At 35.7% G+C, this 19,739-nt stretch overlaps 1 protein-coding gene across 1 annotated transcript in view; it reads left to right on the forward strand.

The window, feature by feature from the left end:
• Positions 1-347: 347 nt before the first annotated feature.
• LOC116755043 (serine/threonine-protein kinase MRCK alpha-like) overlaps positions 348-19,739 on the forward strand; it is a 50,099-nt gene continuing 30,707 nt past the window's right edge. Inside the window, 5 exon segments of the mRNA XM_032633901.1 lie at positions 348-562; positions 3,527-3,620; positions 3,996-4,121; positions 5,505-5,652; positions 8,387-8,463. Of these exon segments, the coding sequence (XP_032489792.1) occupies positions 348-562; positions 3,527-3,620; positions 3,996-4,121; positions 5,505-5,652; positions 8,387-8,463 (660 nt within the window).

Genomic DNA, 19,739 nt, shown 5'->3' on the forward strand with positions numbered 1-19,739 from the left:
CAGGAGGGCTTTGTCTATTCTTAAGCTTTTCTGCAAGTTTGAAATTTTATCAAAATTAATGGTTACCAAAAGGAAATATCTCAACAAAACAAAACAGAATAAAAAAATTATGAAGCGACTTATAGCAATTTCTTCTTGTCATATATATATATATATATATATATATATATATATATATGATCATATATATTTTGTATATATATATATGTATATGAAAGTTCAGAGTTCAAAGGCTATGTTGAATGATTCAGTATCACAATGTCATCACCAGAATGTCCTTTTGGATTTCTCCCACCCTATGATCCAGGGAAGGATTTCCTCCTTTCCCACAGGATGGGCCATTATACATGGATGCCCATCAAGCCTGTGCAGTTATGTCTTCTCATTTAACTGCCACTGAGGCCAGTGCCTTCCTTGGAATCCTGGAGCAGGATCCTTCCAGCCTCAGGGAGCAGCAGTTGGCCTCACACCGGCAACTCCTTTGGACAGTTGCAGGACTTGGAGCTAGACTTTCAGGCCTCCCTGCTCCACCAAGATCTCCAGGAGGGGAAGCCCTGGGACTGTTTGTGTCACTATGAGCAAGGACAGAACGCCCTTATTCTGTAGGGTGAATGATTTTATGCCCCTACAGAATGCCTTAGGAAGGTACTTAAGGCCAACGTCTGCAGTTCTTTTCTTATTAATTTACCAGTAATAACTCAATTACACTTTTTAAAAATATATGCTAAATAGTGTTTATACTTAGAGCTGGGTTTCAGGGCTTCTGCTTTCAAAAGAATACTTATTTTTTAGCTAAATTTCTATTTTCTTTTCTAACAAATTATAACAGGAAATGGTGCTTTGAAATACAGGTAGCACTATATTTAAATACATCATGAAATTAATGAATTAGGAAATTACATGTGTTTATTACTCTTAAACATTCTTCAGCTCACTTTCCTGAATTATCAAGTTCTGACTGAGATTAAAAATTAAGACAATTTCTGTAAGCTAACTCTTTTTTGGTGTGTATTTAACAATAACAACAAAAAAGCTGTGTGTCCACAATATAAGCTATATTTTAGTTAATAGTGTTGTGTCGATGTTGGATTTCCAGGTTTTTATTTTTGTACTGTGAGTATGTAAGAAGTGTTCTTATACTTAAGTAGTTAAGGGGTAATAAAACATAGTGTCTGTGACTTATATTCAAATGATTCAGAAAGAGAAACATATGGAGAAAAAGAGTGAACAAGAGATAAAATAAATGAGGCAAAATATTTATGTGTATATATGTATCTATATATCTATATATCTATCTTCTGATGCACGTATACACACACACAATTTTTTGAATGTATATATTTCAGATGCTTTTAACTACTCTGCCAGGTAAATACATATTAACACTCCATTTTGTGTCTTAATTTAGAGATGCTTTTTAAAAATTTTATTTCTTATTTTTATTTATTTTTTGGCTGCGTTGGGTCTTCGTTGCTGCACGTGGGCTTTCTCTAATTGTTGTGAGCGGGGGCCACTCCTCTTTGTGGAGCGCAGGCTTCTCACTGCGGTGGCTTCTTTCGTTGTGGAGCACGGACTCCAGGTGCTCAACTTCAGTAGTTGCAGCACGTGGGCTCAGTAGTTGTGGCGCACTGACTTAGCTGCCCCTCAGCATGTGGGATCCTCCCAGACCAGGGATCAAACCCGTGCCCTCTGCATTGGCAGGCAGATTCTTAACCACTGTGCCACCAGGGAAGTCCCCAGAGATGCTTTTAATATACTTAGGTTCACATAAATCCTAGCAGCTAGAACCAAATTGGTTCCCAGGAATATGTGACCCAATGCCTACACTAGTTTCACTGTTGTTTCTTCCTGCACATATTTTGGTTTGTGTTTGTCTTGTGTCTTGCCTAAACTCTTTTAATTGTGATTTGTTCGTAGGCAGTTATTTCCTTTTAAATTCTGTAAGAATTTGTTCAAGCATTGTGCTCAGTTTGCTTCTTTGATTATTAACATGCAGGAAAACCACACAAGAAAATATTTTTTCTCCTGAAAGCCCTTCATATCATGTATCACATGTAAGTATATGTGAGATGCAGCTTTATTTCAAAAATTTCCACTATAATCACACTTAATACAAAAACATCATAATTGAGCCTAAAAGAGTTTCTGGAGATCAGATTCGAAGAAATGTATTTTTCAAGTTCAGTTATATGAGAATCTGTGATATTACCTCTTACTGTAAAGATACAAGATGCTCTAAGTTTTCATTAACAATAAAAATATTCAAAATTGTGTAATTTGTTTCTATAGGGCACGTCTTTTCTAAGGTGTTTGAAGAATTTGCTTATTTACTGGTAGGCGTTGATTGTGATCCAGCAGAGTCATTATTCTATGACGACTGCTGCTTCACAAAGATTGAATGGCCAGTGGAGACAGTGAGAGTAGGGCTCTTGTGTTCTCCCTGCATTTGGCCCAGAACTCTGAGAGTTCCGCTCCAGATCTAATGCTGATATCATATGGGATTTTAGATCCAGATTATAATTTATTGACAGTATATTAGACTTAATCATAAGTTACATTTATAGTTGTTGCCACTGTTCTTGTATCCTGTTTCCCTCTCTCTTGAATTCGGCTTTTGTTTTGCACTAGAGAACATCCTGGAAGAATTCTTTCAGAAAAGTTTGTGTGTTGTAAACTATCTACCTCTTTGTATGTCTAAAAGTTTCTTTCGTTCACTCTTATACTTAAGTTTTCATTTGCCAGCACAGAACTTGCTGGGGAGTGATGGGACTAACCATCTCATTAACTGAGCGATCCTTCTGGGAATGGAGGTTTAAGGCTGTTACAGTAATAAGTGGTATAGACTGTACATAATGCTTACCAGTAAGCTATATTACAGTTGGGTGTAGTGTAGATTTTCAGTGCTTACATTAATATTTACATTAATCTCTAATTAAGAATAAACAGTTCAGAATAGTGACATTTCTTAATTAAGTCCATAAAACTGTCTTTGCCCTGAATTAATGATTTCCCCAACTACATGGTCTGAACCTAGGAATTCGTCTACTCCTGTCCAATGTTTCTTAAATCCAGCCAGCCGCTTCACATTTTCTAAGAGCATTGTGAAGATCCAGGGCTATATATTTTGGTAGCATCTCTAGACTTTAACTCTTTTCTGTTGGTTGTAAATTATTTATGACTCCTTAAATAGTCTTATGCTAAGATTTGCTGTCATGTATCTTTCTCATATCCTCATTTAGGTTGATTAATTTTTTTCCATGTTTGCATTTTTTTTTTTTTTTTTTTTTTTGCGGTACGCGGGCCTCTCACTGTTGTGGCCTCTCCCGTTGCGGAGCAACAGGCTCCGGACGCGCAGGCTCAGCGGCCATGGCTCACGGGCCCAGCCGCTCCGCGGCATGTGGGATCCTCCCACACCGGGGCACGAACCCGTGTCCCCTGCATCGGCAGGCGGACTCTCAACCACTGCGCCACCAGGGAAGCCCTCCATGTTTGCATTTTATATTTGTTTTTTCTTTCTATATTGCAGCAACAAGGATGAAAAGGATGCCCAGGACTTGATCTTAGAAAAAACCAAAGAAGTGGAGTCTTTACGAAATTCCAGCTTGGTTATAGGAGCAAGAGTGAGTGTCAGTCACATCCCAGGAAGACTCATAGAATGGAAAAAAGGAAAGCTAAAAATGATGAAAATAAAGTTGCTGAATAATGTCAATTTGTCTAGATCTCAACCTGAAAAATGCATTTTCATAAGAGATGAGCCCTGCTTTTTCGGGAGGGGAGGCAGCTATCATAGTTATAAGCAGAAAAATGAGACTGTTCATATGAATCTTTAATAATATCCCCAAATTTAGTGAAAATAATACAATTTAACAATCAGCTTTTCTATTTACTATTCAAGAAAACTAATGGTTCCCAGCACCTCCTAAGTTTTTCTAGAAGTGATTTAAAATTTTGTAAGTATAAGATGGAAATCAAAACCTACTTATCTGATTTTGTAGAAAATGCCAGGGGCAATGGAGCGATTTGATAAACTGGATATGTCAGCTATGCTTAAGTTGGAGTCGGCTTTCACAGCGAATTTCCAGAAAGATCCTCCCAGAGGCTGCTCCAGCCACTCTAAGCTGGTGAGACTGACTGACACCATTTTTAAAACAACTTATTTACAATCTGGTTGCAAAGTACTTAAAGCATAGTTATGTGTTTAGTTTCTTCCTATGACATAAAGTTTAGTGTTTTTTTTTTAAAGAAAAGCTTTTTTCTATGAAATGAAAAGTAATGAAAATTTGAAAGCAATTAGTTACTTTTAACATATGTACTTTCAACAGGCTTTAATTGATTCTGGCATCTCTACAAAATGGTATCAATAATACTGAAAACTGAATCATCTGTGAATGACATTTCTGTCGTTTTCTCCTTATTTTTAAAATTTCCTTGATTCGCAGGCACCCAAAATCCTCTAGTAAGAAATACCTCGTATATGAAGAAAAAAATTTTTTTGAATGAAAATAGAATGAGGTAAACTCAAAATGTGGCCTATTTCCCATAGACCTTTAACTTCTAAAGGGTCTACTGAGGTTGGTTTTCTCATATTTTTAATTATAGGTTGTAACTTGTATATTGCAACGTGTATTTTTTAAAGGGCTCCTCTCTCCATTCTGCTTGCTGGTTAGTGAAGCAGTTTGTTTCATTCTTACCACAAAAATAGAGCAAATTAAACTCCAACACTGTGGATGATAATACGATAATCATACAAATAGACAATAAACATAGCTAATGAATACATCAGTGTAGGTGAGGTGGTGTAATATTGGAGAGTAAAAGGAATAAAAGAAAGAAAATTCAAACCAGTGTGAAAAAATATATATGACATCCATTTCTTATGTAAACGTGCTCCAAAAGAGTCATTTTAGTGAGATGAGAAGAAACATAAGCCTCTGAGGGCCACTTTCATGCCTAAAGCCTTATTCACTTAACTGTAATCGTTAACATGTGGATCAACTTCAATGCAAGAAGCTGAATTATTAAAAGCCAAAAGCTTTATATGCTGCAAATGATCCAGTTATAAGACCAGTATACTTTATTAAACATGAAAAGGAAAAGACATTTCTCATTGTGTGAATGATACAGTGTAAAGAGCTATCAAATAACATCTGTGTAATTGTCCACAATAAACATGTTATTTCATATTATATTTAGGGCATCTCAGTTCACATATTTGCTCAAAAGTAGGCATGTAATTCAGACTGAAAGTTAAATAATATATATACATATTTATTGGCTCCATTATTTTGGTTCCTTAAGAAACAAACCTTGATGCAGTTGCCAAATCTCTTTCAGTGGAACTACTTTTTTTCAGCATCATGATATATTTCCTAAAAACATGTTAGTAATTGGTAAAATTTTTCAATTCATATCAGTCACTTCCCAGTTTTGGAATGCTCCCATGTGTTGCAGCATGAGACAAACCACTGGCAATGGGGAAGTCGGCTATTGTTTAAATTGGACAGAGTCGAGGCAACACAGGTCTGTGTGTTCAGAGCTGTAAGAGGAGGCAAAGTGAGATACGGCAAAGTGCAGCTGCGGAGACCTCATGGGAGACATGGGAGACTCCCTCAGACTTGCCTCAGCATGCTCCTGATCCTCCTCCGCTTTTCTGTATTTTTTTTTAAACATTTTTATTGGAGTATGATTGCTTTACAATGGTGTGTTAGTTTCTGCTTTATAACAAAGTGAATCAGCTATACATATACATATATCCCCATATCTCCACCCTCTTACGTCTCCCTCCCACCCTCCCTATTCCACCCCTCTAGGTGGTCACAAAGCACCAAGCTTATCTCCCTGTGCTATGCGGCTGCTTCCCACTAGATATCTACCTTACTTTTGGTAGTGTATATATGTCCATGCCACTCTTTCACTTTGTCACAGCTTACCCTTCCCCCTCCCCATATCCTCAAGCCCATTCTCTAGTAGGTCTGTGTCTTTATTCCTGTCTTACCCCTAGGTTCTTCAGGACATTTTTTTCTTAAATTCCATATACATGTGTTAGCATATGGTACTTGTCTTTCTCTTTCTGTCTTACTTCACTCTGTATGACAGACTCTAGATCTATCCACCTCAATACAAAGAGCTCAATTTTGTTTCTTTTTATGGCTGAGTAATATTCCATTGTATATATGTGCCACATCTTCTTTATCCATTCATCTGATGATGGACACTTAGGTTGCTTCCATGTCCTGGCTATTGTAAATAGAGCTGCAATGAACATTTTGGTACATGACTCTTTTTGAATTATGGTTTTCTCAGGGTCCGCATGCCCACTTTAAGCCATTTTCAACTATCTGTTAACGTTTTTTTTCTCCACTAAGATTTCCTGACATTTGCCCATGACTCTGGAAGCTAAGAATGTGTCACCCTTTTCAATACATGGGTTTCTGAGATTCTTTTCATTATGAGGGTATTTATAATATGAGAATTTAATAAAAAACAACTGTGGATGTTACCTTTAACTGAAGGGATATTTTATTGTCTTAACAGAAGCCACTTCTTATGCAAATGTGTTAGTGGAGCTTCTACCTGTCTGAGTTCCTCTTTCCCTTCTTGCCACAGTTTTTTGGCTCACATTGGACTGGATTAGAGTCCAAGGACTCTGAGCCTGCGCCAGTGATGAATATTCTGGAGGGGAGGGAGTAGGCTCATAAGGAATTCAGGATAGGAAAACTCTGGAAGTAAATAAAATTGTCCTATAAATATTTGTGATTGGACTTTTTTATGGACAATAGAAGAAACAATTAAAGAGAACTTGAGTACCCTTGCAAAGATGAGAACCAAGACAGGTTCTAATTCAAGAGAGGTGTAGGAAGCACTGAATGTATGATAAGTGATGTAGTGTGCTTTGGTGGTGGTGGTCCCAGGGCTGAGGCTCCAGCAAAGAAGTCAAGGCCAGAGTATTGCTCACTACACAGAACAAGTGGATGGGGTACTTTGGATAACAAAACATTGATAGGTGGGAAAGACTATATATATATATATATATATATATATATATATATATATATAATCACAATACTTTATCAAGTTATCCTGGAATTTTATTTTTACCATTATTTTTTTCTCTAAATGCTGCAGAGCAATACAATCCTTGTGCAGTATTATGTGGCATTTCTGAACACCCTTCCTTATTTGACTATTAAGCAATTGTGTTTAGTGATTTATAGCTGGAAAATTCACACTCTTGGCAATGTCAGTTGCTAAAGGTATGCTAGTTAGAGAAAGTCTGAATTTGTGCTTTTTCTTCTCTCATATTTAAGTAAAATTATAATCTTACAGTAAGACTTCATTTTGATTATATTTAAAGTTAGTAAAACTGCTAAATGATAATGCATGGAATTTCTTTAAAATTCCTTTAAGGAAAAAAACCTTGTAGTTGGATACTTTATTCTGTCTAAATAAATAAAGCCTTGACAATATGATAAAAGTTTTAAGTATAATTAATATTTGTTTTATGTCTGCCTGTGTTCTTCTTATAGAAACTTAGGCAAAGAAGTGCATACATTTGTCTCTCCATATCTGCGGGTTTCGCATCTGTGGATTCAACCAACTCAGATCAAAAACATTAAATTAAAAAATTCCGGAAAGTTCCAAAACGGAAAACTTGAATTTGCCATGCACCAGCAACTATTTACATAGAATTTATGTTGAATGTGCCACCTGCCAGCAACTATTTACATAGCATTTACATTGTATTAGGTACTATGAGTAATTTAGAGATGATTTAAAGTATACAGGAGGATGTGGGTAGCTTATAAGCAAATACTACATCATTTTATATAAAGAACTTGAGCATCAGAGGACTTTGGTATCTTCAGGGGGTACTGTAATCAATCTCCTCTGGATATTGAGGGGTTATTGTACTAGGTACCTAGGAGGAATAATTTGAAATTGATTCCTGAAGTGGGGAGAAACTAGCATAGAAAAAGCAGCCATCGTTGGCATGACCATATTGCTGAAATCCCCTTGGGGCTTCCAAAATTGTTTCAAGTTCTGTATGAACCTAATACTATTAGGGAAAAGAAAGCTATGATTTGACACACAGGAGTTAATTCATAAAAACTTATATAATTTATTTATATACTTCCATTATAAGTTTACCATAAATTTGCTAAAAATTATTGTTTCGTTTGAGATGCAGAATGCTTAGATATATTAAATGTACCTAACATATAAAAATAAATATAAACATACTTTGACTTAAGTATATATAGATGATAAACCAGATTACCTCCGAAAATATGGTTTGAGAACGATTTTAAAGAGATTAAGGTCCAAAAAGTCATGAACGTTAGTTTCAATTTTCTGAGTTTAATAAATTTTTGCTGATGTGTTCCAGGTTTAGTGCTACCAGACTCAATTTCATCTTCCTTGGCACTTTTTAATACAACTACCTATGCCGTGGATCAGTGTGAAGTAAGTACTAAACTTCTTGAGTATGTTCTACAGCCACTTCAGAAGTCACTGATGTGCTCAGAGCAGCACTTTCCTCTTGCAATAAAACTGTTTTAATATTATTCCCTGGGAGAGGCCTGAAGTCTTGATATAAGCACATAGGAAAGAAACAGTTTTCATGGAAAGTAAGTCTGCAAGTTTATGTAAGTTACAAGGTCACCTGTATTAGAATTAAAATAACAAACAAAATATTTTACACTGTGAACTATGACACACATACAGAAGAGCGTATAAAACACCTCTATAGCCCGCACTCAGGTGAAGACAGGAAACATGACTGATGCCCCAGAAGTGTGCCCTTCTAGTTGGTAGCAAGCCTTCCCTCTCTGCTGTGGGCAACTGCTACTCTGCTGCTCATGGTAAGGACGTCCTTCTTTTTGTTATGTTATTACACTCGATGTATGCATCCCTACACAAGAGGATTTAATTTTAGAATGTATGTAAGTGCAATCATACTGTATATGTCCTTTTGTGTCGCAGCATGGATGAGTTTCATCCATGTGCAGCAACAATATGTTCAACTGTATTTCAGTATATATGATGGTATTGTATGAATATATTGTAGTTTATTTACCCATTCTATTATTGAGGAACCCTTGGATATATGTCTGGCTCCAGTCAGAAAAATAGGAACTATAACAGTTATTTTAATAGAGACATTTTATTTTATCTATTTATTTTGAAAAGCTTTATTTAGGTTTAGTTGATATACAACTGATGTACATATTTAATGTATACAGTTTGATGACTTTGTACATACACATACACCCATGAAACAATCACCACAATCAAAGTAGTAGATATATCAATTACCTCCAAAAATTTCCTTGTACTTCTTTTTTGTTGTTGTAAGAACACTTGTTTGTTTGTTTGTTATGTTTCCATGCTGTGTTGGTCGTAGTTCCCCAACCAGGGATTGAACTCCGGGCCCCAGCAGTGGAAGCTCGGAGTCCTAACCACTTGACTGCCAGGGAATTCCTGTAAGAACGCTTAACATAAAGTTCTTAAGTGCATTTAACCATATGGTTAGCTATCGGCACAACGTTGTACAGCAGATCTCTAGAATTTATTCATCTTGCATAACTGAAACTTTGCACTCACTGACAGACATTTCCCTTTTCCTCTCCCTGCAGTCACTGACAATCACCATTCCTCTCTCTGTTATGAGTCTGACTATTTTAGATTCTTCTTATAAGTGGAATCATGTAGTATTTGTCCTTCTGTGACTGGATTATTTCACTTAGCATAATGTCCTCTGGGTTCATTCCCTCATTTTAAAACAGAGAATTGGTTAAACAGACACTGGAGGACTAAAAATGCAAAAAGCAAATGGTGAGGTGACACAGAGGCAGGAGAAGCTACCATCTCTGGAGCTTGAAAAACAAAAAGAAGGGGTAGGGGTTTAAGAACCTAGAAGCTTAGAAGATGGGGCTGGTTCACAGAGTGTAGAAGGAGACTGCAGACCAGGACCCACTGCTGCTGGGAGGAAGGGATCTGCAGGCAATTACAGAGTCGTTGTGCACTAGGCAAAAGGAAACGCCAGACTTTTCAGAGATGATAAACACTGGCTCTTTGTCAATGTTGATTTCTGGGACACAAAGCACCACCAATGTCCATAAGTCAGCCTGGAGCTATATCATACAGGAGGTAAATGACATTTTGGGCTGGGACTCTGTCTCAGTGAACTCAAAGGGACCATGAATCTAACCTGTGGTTACTGAATATATAATTGGAATAAATACACTAAAAACTGGTATGATCCATGCATGATCTCTGCAGTCTGGGCAGTGAGGGAGGCCTATTACGGTAAGAAGAGCCAGATGGAGGCCCTGAGGCCTTCTCTTTGGGGTAGTCTGGTAGGCAGAATTCAAATTGACCTTTAGAATTAGTTTTTGCCACCTGTTGTACATACCCTGTAAAATCCCCTCTCCTTGAGTGTGGGGAGGATCAGTGAAAATGATAGAATATCATTCTTATCATTAGGTTACTCACCAGTTGACTTTGAGTTAATGAAAAGGGAGACTATGCTAGGTGGACCAGACATAATAAGGTGAACTCTTTACAAGAAGGTTGAGTGTCAGAGAGATGCTATTATGCTGACCTTGAAGATGCAGCCTCCGTGAGTTTTATAGCTGCAAGGAAATGAGTTCTGCAACAGCCACATGAGCTGGAAAGAGGACCCCAAACCTCAAATGGGATACCAGCCTTTCTGATACTTTGATTTCAGCCTTGTGAGATGCTGAGCAGATTACCCAGCCATGCCAAGCCCAGATTCTTGACATGCATAACTGTGAGATAATAAATGGGTATTGTTTCAAGGTGCCTCATTTGTGGTAAATGGTTACTCAGCAATAGAAAACTAATGCAAATAGTAAAGCAAAAGCAATACCAATGTCCTGGGGGCAGTTGAAGAGGGTAGTGCAAAGATCTGAAAAATGCAGGGCTGGTTGTCTTTTTGAATCTCCTTTAATCACCTTCTTGCCCTGTGCAAAAGCACATAGATATTGGAGAATGCAGTAGTTTATTGAAGCTTAATCAAATGGTGGCTGTAGTTTCAGCTCCTATTCTGCATCTCTCATATTTACGGGAGAAAAATTTTAAGAAGCTCTCGTACCTGGTTCATAGTTACCAATCTTACAAATGCTTTTGTTCCTTTTATACCAGTTTGTAAATTTGGTTTTGTGCACAAAATGATTTGGTTGCTTTTTTGGCTGATGATAACTGTAAAATAATAGTGATTTTCAGACGTATCTCTATTTCAAAGATGTTAAAACATTTTAAAAATGTGCATCTTAGAATTTGTATAATATGGTCAATGATAAACTTGGAAATAATTTCAGGGAAGCAATAATAAAATATAGGATGACATATTAAAAAAAAGAATCAGTGGACATAACTGGCAGCAAAATGAAGACAGTGGAAGGGAGAATTTGTGATTTAAAAGACAAACCAGAACAAGATGGAGAGAGAAAATAGAAAATACAGCAGAGAGGATAAAAATTGTAGGAATTAAGTGAGAAATTCCCAGCAATTGACCCAAGTCCTGAAGGGTGAGTAGAGAGAGAAGAGCAATAGTTAAAAATGTCATAGCGGAGAATTTTTCAGACTCAAGACTAGATCCACAGTTGCAAGAAGCTTAGAAATTCCAAGCATGATAAAGGAGAATATATTCATGTCTAGATACACTGTAGAGCTGCAGAAAATGATAAAGAACAAAATCTTTAAGTCATCCAGAGAAAAAAGATTGATTACCCTAAAAATAATAGCAGAGGGAATGATAGCTGAATTCTTAAAAATTTCAACAGAAGCTGGAAGAGGAAAGATATATTCAATGTACTATAAGAAAATAACAGCAAACCTATCTATCAAAAATGAGGATGAATTTCTTTTATTTACAGATAAATGAAAATTAAGAGAAGAGGATCTGTCAGCAACAAAATCTCATTAAAGGAAATTCTAAAGAGTGTGGTGTAGGCAGTAGGAAACTGATCCCAAATGGTAGGTCTAAGATAGGAAAGGAAAAAAGAACAAAGAAATTGGTAGATATATAAGCAAATGTAAATTAGCATTGACTGAATAAAACAGTGATAATAATTTCTACAGAATTAAAAAACAAACCAAGATGGACTTTCAAATGGAGATAATAACATTTAATTCAAAAGAGGGGTAAATGAATTGAAAGTATCCCAAGATCCATGTATTGCTCAGGAGGAGGGTAAGGATTTGATCAAATTCAGATTTGTGGAGTTAATTGTACATGCTTTAATTTCTAGGGAAACTACAAATAGGATAGGAACAGTATTAACAAGTTCAAAGGTGAAAAAGTAATTATAACCATATTCAGCTAATCTAACAAGATGAGAAAGGAGAGGAAAAGAAACAATGAATAGATGGGACAAATAGCACAAACTAAGATGATAGAAATAAATCTCAGTAAATCAGTAACTAAAATGATTAAAAGTGAAGAAAATTACTCCAGTGAAAAACTAAAGATTGTCAGAGTAGATAAAAATAAAATCTAACATATACACTCCATAAGGGAAACATCTAAAACATAAGTATACAGAAAGCTTTAATATCTAAACATTAGCTAAAACAAGTTACATAAATATCAGATAAAATAAAATCTAAAGCAAAAAAAAATATTGTAGGTAAAGAAAGTCAATTATATGATAAAGGTTATTTTACCTGGAAGTCACACTAATCTTAAACATATATTGACCATATAACGTAGTCTAAATATAAATAATATGGAAATTGACAGAACTACAAGAAGAAATACACAAACTGACAACTATAATGGAAGACCTGAACACACATTTCTCAGTAACTGACAGACAATATTTGAATAAAATGATTAACAAAAGTGGACAAATATGGACAAGTGGACAAATATAGAACACACAACACATGCTGAATGCATTTTCTGTTTAAAATCACAAAAACATTAACAAAAATAAGCAGATGGACCACAAACTAAGACTCAACAACAAATGCAAATGGATTGGACTCATGGAAAGTATGCTCTCTGACCATGAAAAAGCTAAGTTATAAATCAATCTTTTAAAATATATGTTAAATTCCAAATGTAAATCAAGAAATATCTTTTTAAGTAAACTATTAATCAAAGGAGAAATTCTAATGGATATTAGAAAATAGTTTGAAGTGAATAATAAAATACTACATATCAACACTTGTGGAATGCAGCTAAAGCAGTATTTAGAAAATATTTATAGCCTTGTATACATAAACTAGACAAGAAGAAATCCTGAAAAGTTAATGGGCTAAGCATCCATTTTAAGAAGTTACAAAAAGAAAAGCAATTTATACCCAAAGAAGGTGGAAGGCAAAAGTAAAAATAATAATGATGTAAAAAAGTAACATAAAATAGAATGGAACAGTAAAGCCAATAATTTCAACCTTGATAAAGCTAATAAAAGTGACAAAAGTGTGACATGGTTCATTAAGAAACAAACATAAAGGCACATAAAACCAATATGAAAAATGATAAAACAGACATTATATCTGAGGCAGATAGTTAAAGATAATAAAGTATATAGTAACTTTAGACCATTTCAAAATATGCAAAAAATCATGTCAATATATGAAAAAAAGGACAAATTGTTAGAAAGTATCACTTATTGTAATCAACTCAAGAAAAAAAAAATGGAGAAAAGCTTATATTCCTATAATCATTAAATAAATTGAATCTGTTTTTAAATATCTCCCCACACATAAAACTCCAGACGAAAATAGCTCTATCAAACATTTAAGATGAAATAATTTTAATTTACACAAAATCTTCCAGAAAATAAGAAAAGAAGGAAATCCCTGTGATGGTTAATTTTATGTGTTAACTTGAGTAGGCCACAGGGTGTTCAGACATTTGGCCAAACATTATTCTGAGTGTGGTTGTGAGTGTATTTTTGATAAGATTAACATTTAAATTGAGAGACTAAGTAAAGAAGATTGCTCTCCCCAATGTGAGTGGGCCTTATCTAATCAGTTGAAGACATGAATAGATCACAAAGACTAACCCTCCAGAGAATAACAGAGTACTTCTTCTGATTGACTACTGAGCTGGGACATCAGTCTTTTCCTGCCTCTGGATTTGAACTGGAACTTTGGCTCTTCTTGGGTCTGAAAGCCTGCTGGCTTTTGAACTGGAACTTACACCATCAGCTCTCCCGGTTCCCAGTCCTTCAGATTTGACTGAAACTACATCATTGACTCTCTTGGGGTTCCAGCTTGTTGACTTCAGGTCTTGAGATTTCTAAGTCTGCATAATCATGTGAACTAATTCCTTACAATAAATAAATACGTAAAAAATATACATATAAATATATATTTATATAAGATAAGAACATATATATATATATATATATACACATACATAAGGATACATAAAAAGATATAGATATTAAAAAGAATTGGCTCACATGATTATGAAACATAACCAATAGGAGATATAGATATATAGATACAGATATATATTCCTGGTGTTTCTGTTCCTCTCGAGAACACTAAGACAGATTTTGGTGCTTAGAAGTGCTGCTGTAACAAATACCTACAAATGTGGATGGCTTTGGAACTGGGTAAAGGAGAGAGGACGGGAGAGTTTTGAGGTGCATGTTAGGAAAAGCCCAGATTGCTATGAAGGGATTGTTGGTAGAAATATGGATATTAAAAGTGATTCTGCTGACAGCTCAAAAAGAAAAAAAGAGAGCTGGAGAGAAAGCCTCCATCTACTTAGATAAAAATATAAATATTCATGAACAGAATATTGGTGGAGTGTAGTTGTTAAGGGCCATTCAAATGGAAATGAGGAAGAGCGTATTGGAAATTGGAGGAAAGGCGAGCCTTGTTTGAAAGTGGCAAATAACTTGGCTGAAGTGTGTTCTAGTGTTTTGTGGAAGGTAGAACTTGCAAGCAATGAGATTGGATATTTAGCAAATGAGATTTCTAAGCAAAGTATTGAAGGTGTGGCTTGGGTTCGCCTTACTACTTACAGTAAAATGCAAGAGCAGAGATATGAATTGAAGAAGGAATTATTAAGCAAAAAGGAACCAGAAATTAGAAATTTAGAAAACTCTCAACCTATTCATATTGCAAAAAAAGAGAGCTTGTTCTGAAGAGAACACTGAGGGTGTGGCTGAACAACCACTTGATAACAAGACCACGGGTGTGATGCATGGATTTAATGAGTCATCCCAGCTGAGGCCAGGAATAGAGATGGCATTAAACCAGCAGAGACACTGCCAGTTTGAAGTAAAGAGGACAGAGAAAGCCAGGGAGAATGAAGGAAAGCTGTCAGACTTCTTGCGTTCTACAGAAGAGGACCTAGAGCTATGTGGCTGTGAACTTGCACTATTCTTAAAGGAAAGGGAAGAATGATCTGAAAGGCAATTCAGAGATCATAAGGGCTGCCACTCGCATCATAGGCCCAGGGGACAAAACTATTTGCTCCTCTGTTTCAGAGGCAGAGCTTCTGTAGAAAACCATGTGGGCAGGTCCCATTTGGCTGAAGGGGCAGGGTCACCCCAAAGAGGAGGGGGGGGTGAGGGTGATGCTGCCACCTCGGTGGGCCAGGAAGGTAGGACATTGAGGCAAAGCGGATTACTCTGGAGGCTTAAGATCTAATGGAGTCTGCCTTGTTATGTTTTGTACTTGCTGGGGACCTGCCACCCCTTCCTTCTCTCCTATTTCTCCCTTATGGAATAGGAAAGTCTATCCTATGTCTGTCCCAACATTGTATTTTGGAAACACATAATATGTTTGGTTTCATAGATTCACAGCTTGGAGAGGAAGTTTGCCTCAGGATGAACTGTACCTCAAATCTCAAACATACTTGATTTAGATATTTAGGTGAGACTTTGGACTTCAGACACTAGGGATGATGCTGAAATGAGTTAAGACTTCGGGACTGTTGTGCTGGAATGAATGTATTTTTCATATGAGAAGGACATGAATTTTGTGAGGCAGAAAACTATGAAATGAATTTTGTCCCCCACTAAATTCTCATATTGAAGCCCTGATCCCCAGTGTGACTGTATTTGGAGATAGTGTTTTTAGGAGGTAATTAAGGTTAAATGAGGTCATAAGGGTAAGACCCTAGTCTGATAGTATTGGTGGCCTCTTCCATGTGAGGGCATAGTGAGGAGCCAGCTGTCTACAAACTAGAAAGAAAATTCTCACCAGAAACCAGCCACAGTGGCACCCTGATCTGAAACTTCCAGCCTCTAGAACAAAGAGAAATAAATTCCTGTGTTTAGTCACCTAGTTCATGGTATTTTGTTTTGGCAGCTATATTTGACTAAGACACTCCCAAAATTATTTTATGTGGCTCCTGTAACCTGATACCAAAACCTGATGAGGACAATATTAGAAGGGAAGATTGTAGTCTAATCTTACTTGTGAACATATAGAATTCTTCTTCTGACATTAATGAGTATTTTGTTGGTTTTATACCTGTTGTGAAAATTAAAGGTTTTGTCTTAACTGAAAACAGAGCTTTAATTTTTAGCCACTGGTTTAAAAGATTATTGAAGATAAGGCTAGGATAACAATGTTCATATGGCTGTTAAAGACAAAGGAACACAATCCAGGATTTTGGCTGAAAATACAGAAGCATTCTTTGAACTGTAGTTTGAATTTTAACAAGAACATGTATGGCTTTATCTGTGCTGATAGCAATGGCATTCCTTGGAACACTTCAAAGATTATATACACTGTTTTCAGTATATTTCATCATTATTGCTCAATGGTAGAACATCTTCATAAAACACATACCAAATTTGATCTTTTGTACACTCTTAGCTCTACAGTGGGAATTCCCATGAAATGCTGAACATAATGAATTCTTTAAAAAACATTGCTAACCGGAATCCAGTTATATATAAAAAGAATAACACAGCATGACTAATTTGGTATTATTCCTGATACACAAAGTTTGACTTTAGAAAATGAATGAGGATAACATAGTAACAGGTTAAAAATAAAAATCATATAACAATAGAAGCATAGGAACATCTGATAAAATTCAACATTCTTTTATGATACAAAAACAAAAGCAAAACCTCTCTTCCCAACTAGAAATAGAAAAGAACTTCCTTAATCTGATGGAAGGTATCAGTACCAGCAACAGAATTCATAGCAAACAGTGTAATTAATGGTGAAATACTGAAACTTTTCCAGTTTTATATTTAGGGACATGACAAATATGCCTGTTATGATTATTTCTATTCATTATGAAATGGAGGGTCTTTCAATAAAGTTTTAGAATTAATAAAAGAGTTTAGCAAGGTGGTTAACTACCATGTCAATGTACAAAAATCAATATACAGAGTATATTGTATGTACAGAATATATTGACTACAATGTCAGTATACTCAAATGTCTTTCTATAGATGAAGAATAAATATTAAATAATTACCTTTTTAAACACACACCATTTACAATAGCATAAGAAATCAAGTATTTAGAAACAAATCTAAAAATAGCTAAAAGGCCTCTAGGAAGAAATATTATAAAATTTAAAGAGGGACACTTGAAAAGGCCTAAGTTAAATAGAGAGTTATACTATAATCCTAGATCGAAAGACTCAATATTATAAAGATATTAATTCTCCCTTAACTGATAATATATCAGTTCAATCAAGATTCAATCAAGATTAAAGATTCAGTATAATATATCAAGATCAATATAATCTTGATAAAAATCCTGGTTTTTTTTATGGAATTTGCAATTTATATGGAAACACAAAAAGCCAAGAAAGTAAAAATGCTTTTGAAGAACAAATAGGCACTAAAAAATATCAAGACATTATAAAACTACAGTAATTAAAACCGTATGGTATTTGTAAAATCATAGACACGTAGACAAGTGGAACACAACAGTTCCCAGAAAAAAATGTACTGGGAATACTTGATTTATTATAATGCTAGTAGTGTAGAACAGTGGGAAAAAGACCATTAAAACACAAGGCTTAGAGTGGAGATAGATACTTGTAACACATACAACTAACAAAGGCACATATCCAGAATATGTGAGGAGCCTTATAAATCAATATGAAAAAGACAGTCAACCCAGTGGGAAAGTAGCAAGAAACTTAACAGGCTATTCATAAAAGAGGAAATCCAAATAGACAATAAACGTATTAAAAGTTCTAAACCTCATGAGATGCCACTAGTTAAAATAAAATGACTATAAAAGCAAATGTTGGTGAGTATTTGAAGAAATATGAACCTGCATATACTATAATTCCATTTCTAGAAATACATCCTACAGGAATGGTTGCACATTTTATGCAAGGAGATACATAGAAGAATGTTTATAACAGCTAAAACACAAGTGTTCATCAAAGTGTAGAATGAATAAAGAAATTATGTTATGTTAATATAATGGAATATACTATAGTAATAAAAATGAATAAATTATAGCTGCACACAACACCATGAATGAATCTCTCAGCATAATGTTGAATGAAAAAAACCAGACACAATAAAGAACACACTATGAGCAAAATTAAACAATGTTTTTTGTGTTAGTCTCAGCCTATTGGTAGTGATGCTCTTGGCTAGGAATGCCCGGGGCACTCACCTGGGCCATAGTACTTGTAGTGAGTCCCACAGACATTCCTTTCCACCACCACAGGGGCCATTGTTGTGACTGGACTGAGACTTGTGGTTCTTATTATGATAGCAGGATGTGTTTCAGTAAAAACTATCAGGGAACTTTGAGGAACAGGATTGATCACTCACAGGTCCTGGAGGGTACATGGCACAGCCAGTGGCCACACAATGAGGTGGCAGGTAGAGAGAATGGGAGAGAAAGTGGACACAGAGCTCTGCTTTTCTTTCTTTCTTTTTTTTTTTAAACATCTTTATTGGAGTATAATTGCTTTACAAATGGTGTGTTAGTTTCTGCTTTATAACAAAGTGAATCAGTTATACATATACATATGTTCCCATATCTCTTCCCTCTTGCATCTCCCTCCCTCTCACCCTCCCTATCCCACCCCTCTAGGTGGTCACAAACCACCGAGCTGATCTCCCTGTGCTATAGTGGCTGCTTCCCACTAGCCAGCTATCTATTTTATGTTTGGTAGTGTATATATGTCCATGCCACTCTCTCACTTTGTCACAGCTTACCTTTCCCCCTCCCCATATCCTCAAGTCCATTCTCTAGTAGGTCTGTGCCTTTATTCCTGCCTTACCCCTAGGTTTTCATGACCTTTTTAAAATTTTTTTCTTAGAACAAAAAAATTCACAATTTATATGGAAACATGAAAGACTTCGAATAGCCAAAGCAATCTTGAGAAAGGAAAACGGAGCTGGAGGAATCAGGCTCCTTGACTTCAGACTATACTACAAAGCTACAGTAATCAAGACAGTATGGTACTGCCTATTATTTCTTATTCTGCCTGAATAGGAAAAGTGGTAGTGGACATCTTTGCCTTGTTTCCATTCTCAGGGGAAAGCATTTGGTTTTTCATCATTAGTGGTAGTGTTTGCCTTAATTTCTTGTAAATGCCCTTCATCAGGATAAGGAAGTCTCTTCTATTCCTAGTGTGTTGAGAGTTATCATGAATGGATGTTGAATTTTGTCAAATACTTTTTTTGCATCAACTGATATGATAATTTTCCCCCCCTTCAGACTGAAGATAGTCTCTTTTTAAATAAAATAAAATTAAATTGGAGCTAAGGCATCAATAAATTGTCTCCTAGGAGGGATTCTTT

Source organism: Phocoena sinus, chromosome 6 (assembly GCF_008692025.1).
Source record: "Phocoena sinus isolate mPhoSin1 chromosome 6, mPhoSin1.pri, whole genome shotgun sequence".
Taxonomy (NCBI): Eukaryota; Metazoa; Chordata; class Mammalia; order Artiodactyla; family Phocoenidae; genus Phocoena; species Phocoena sinus.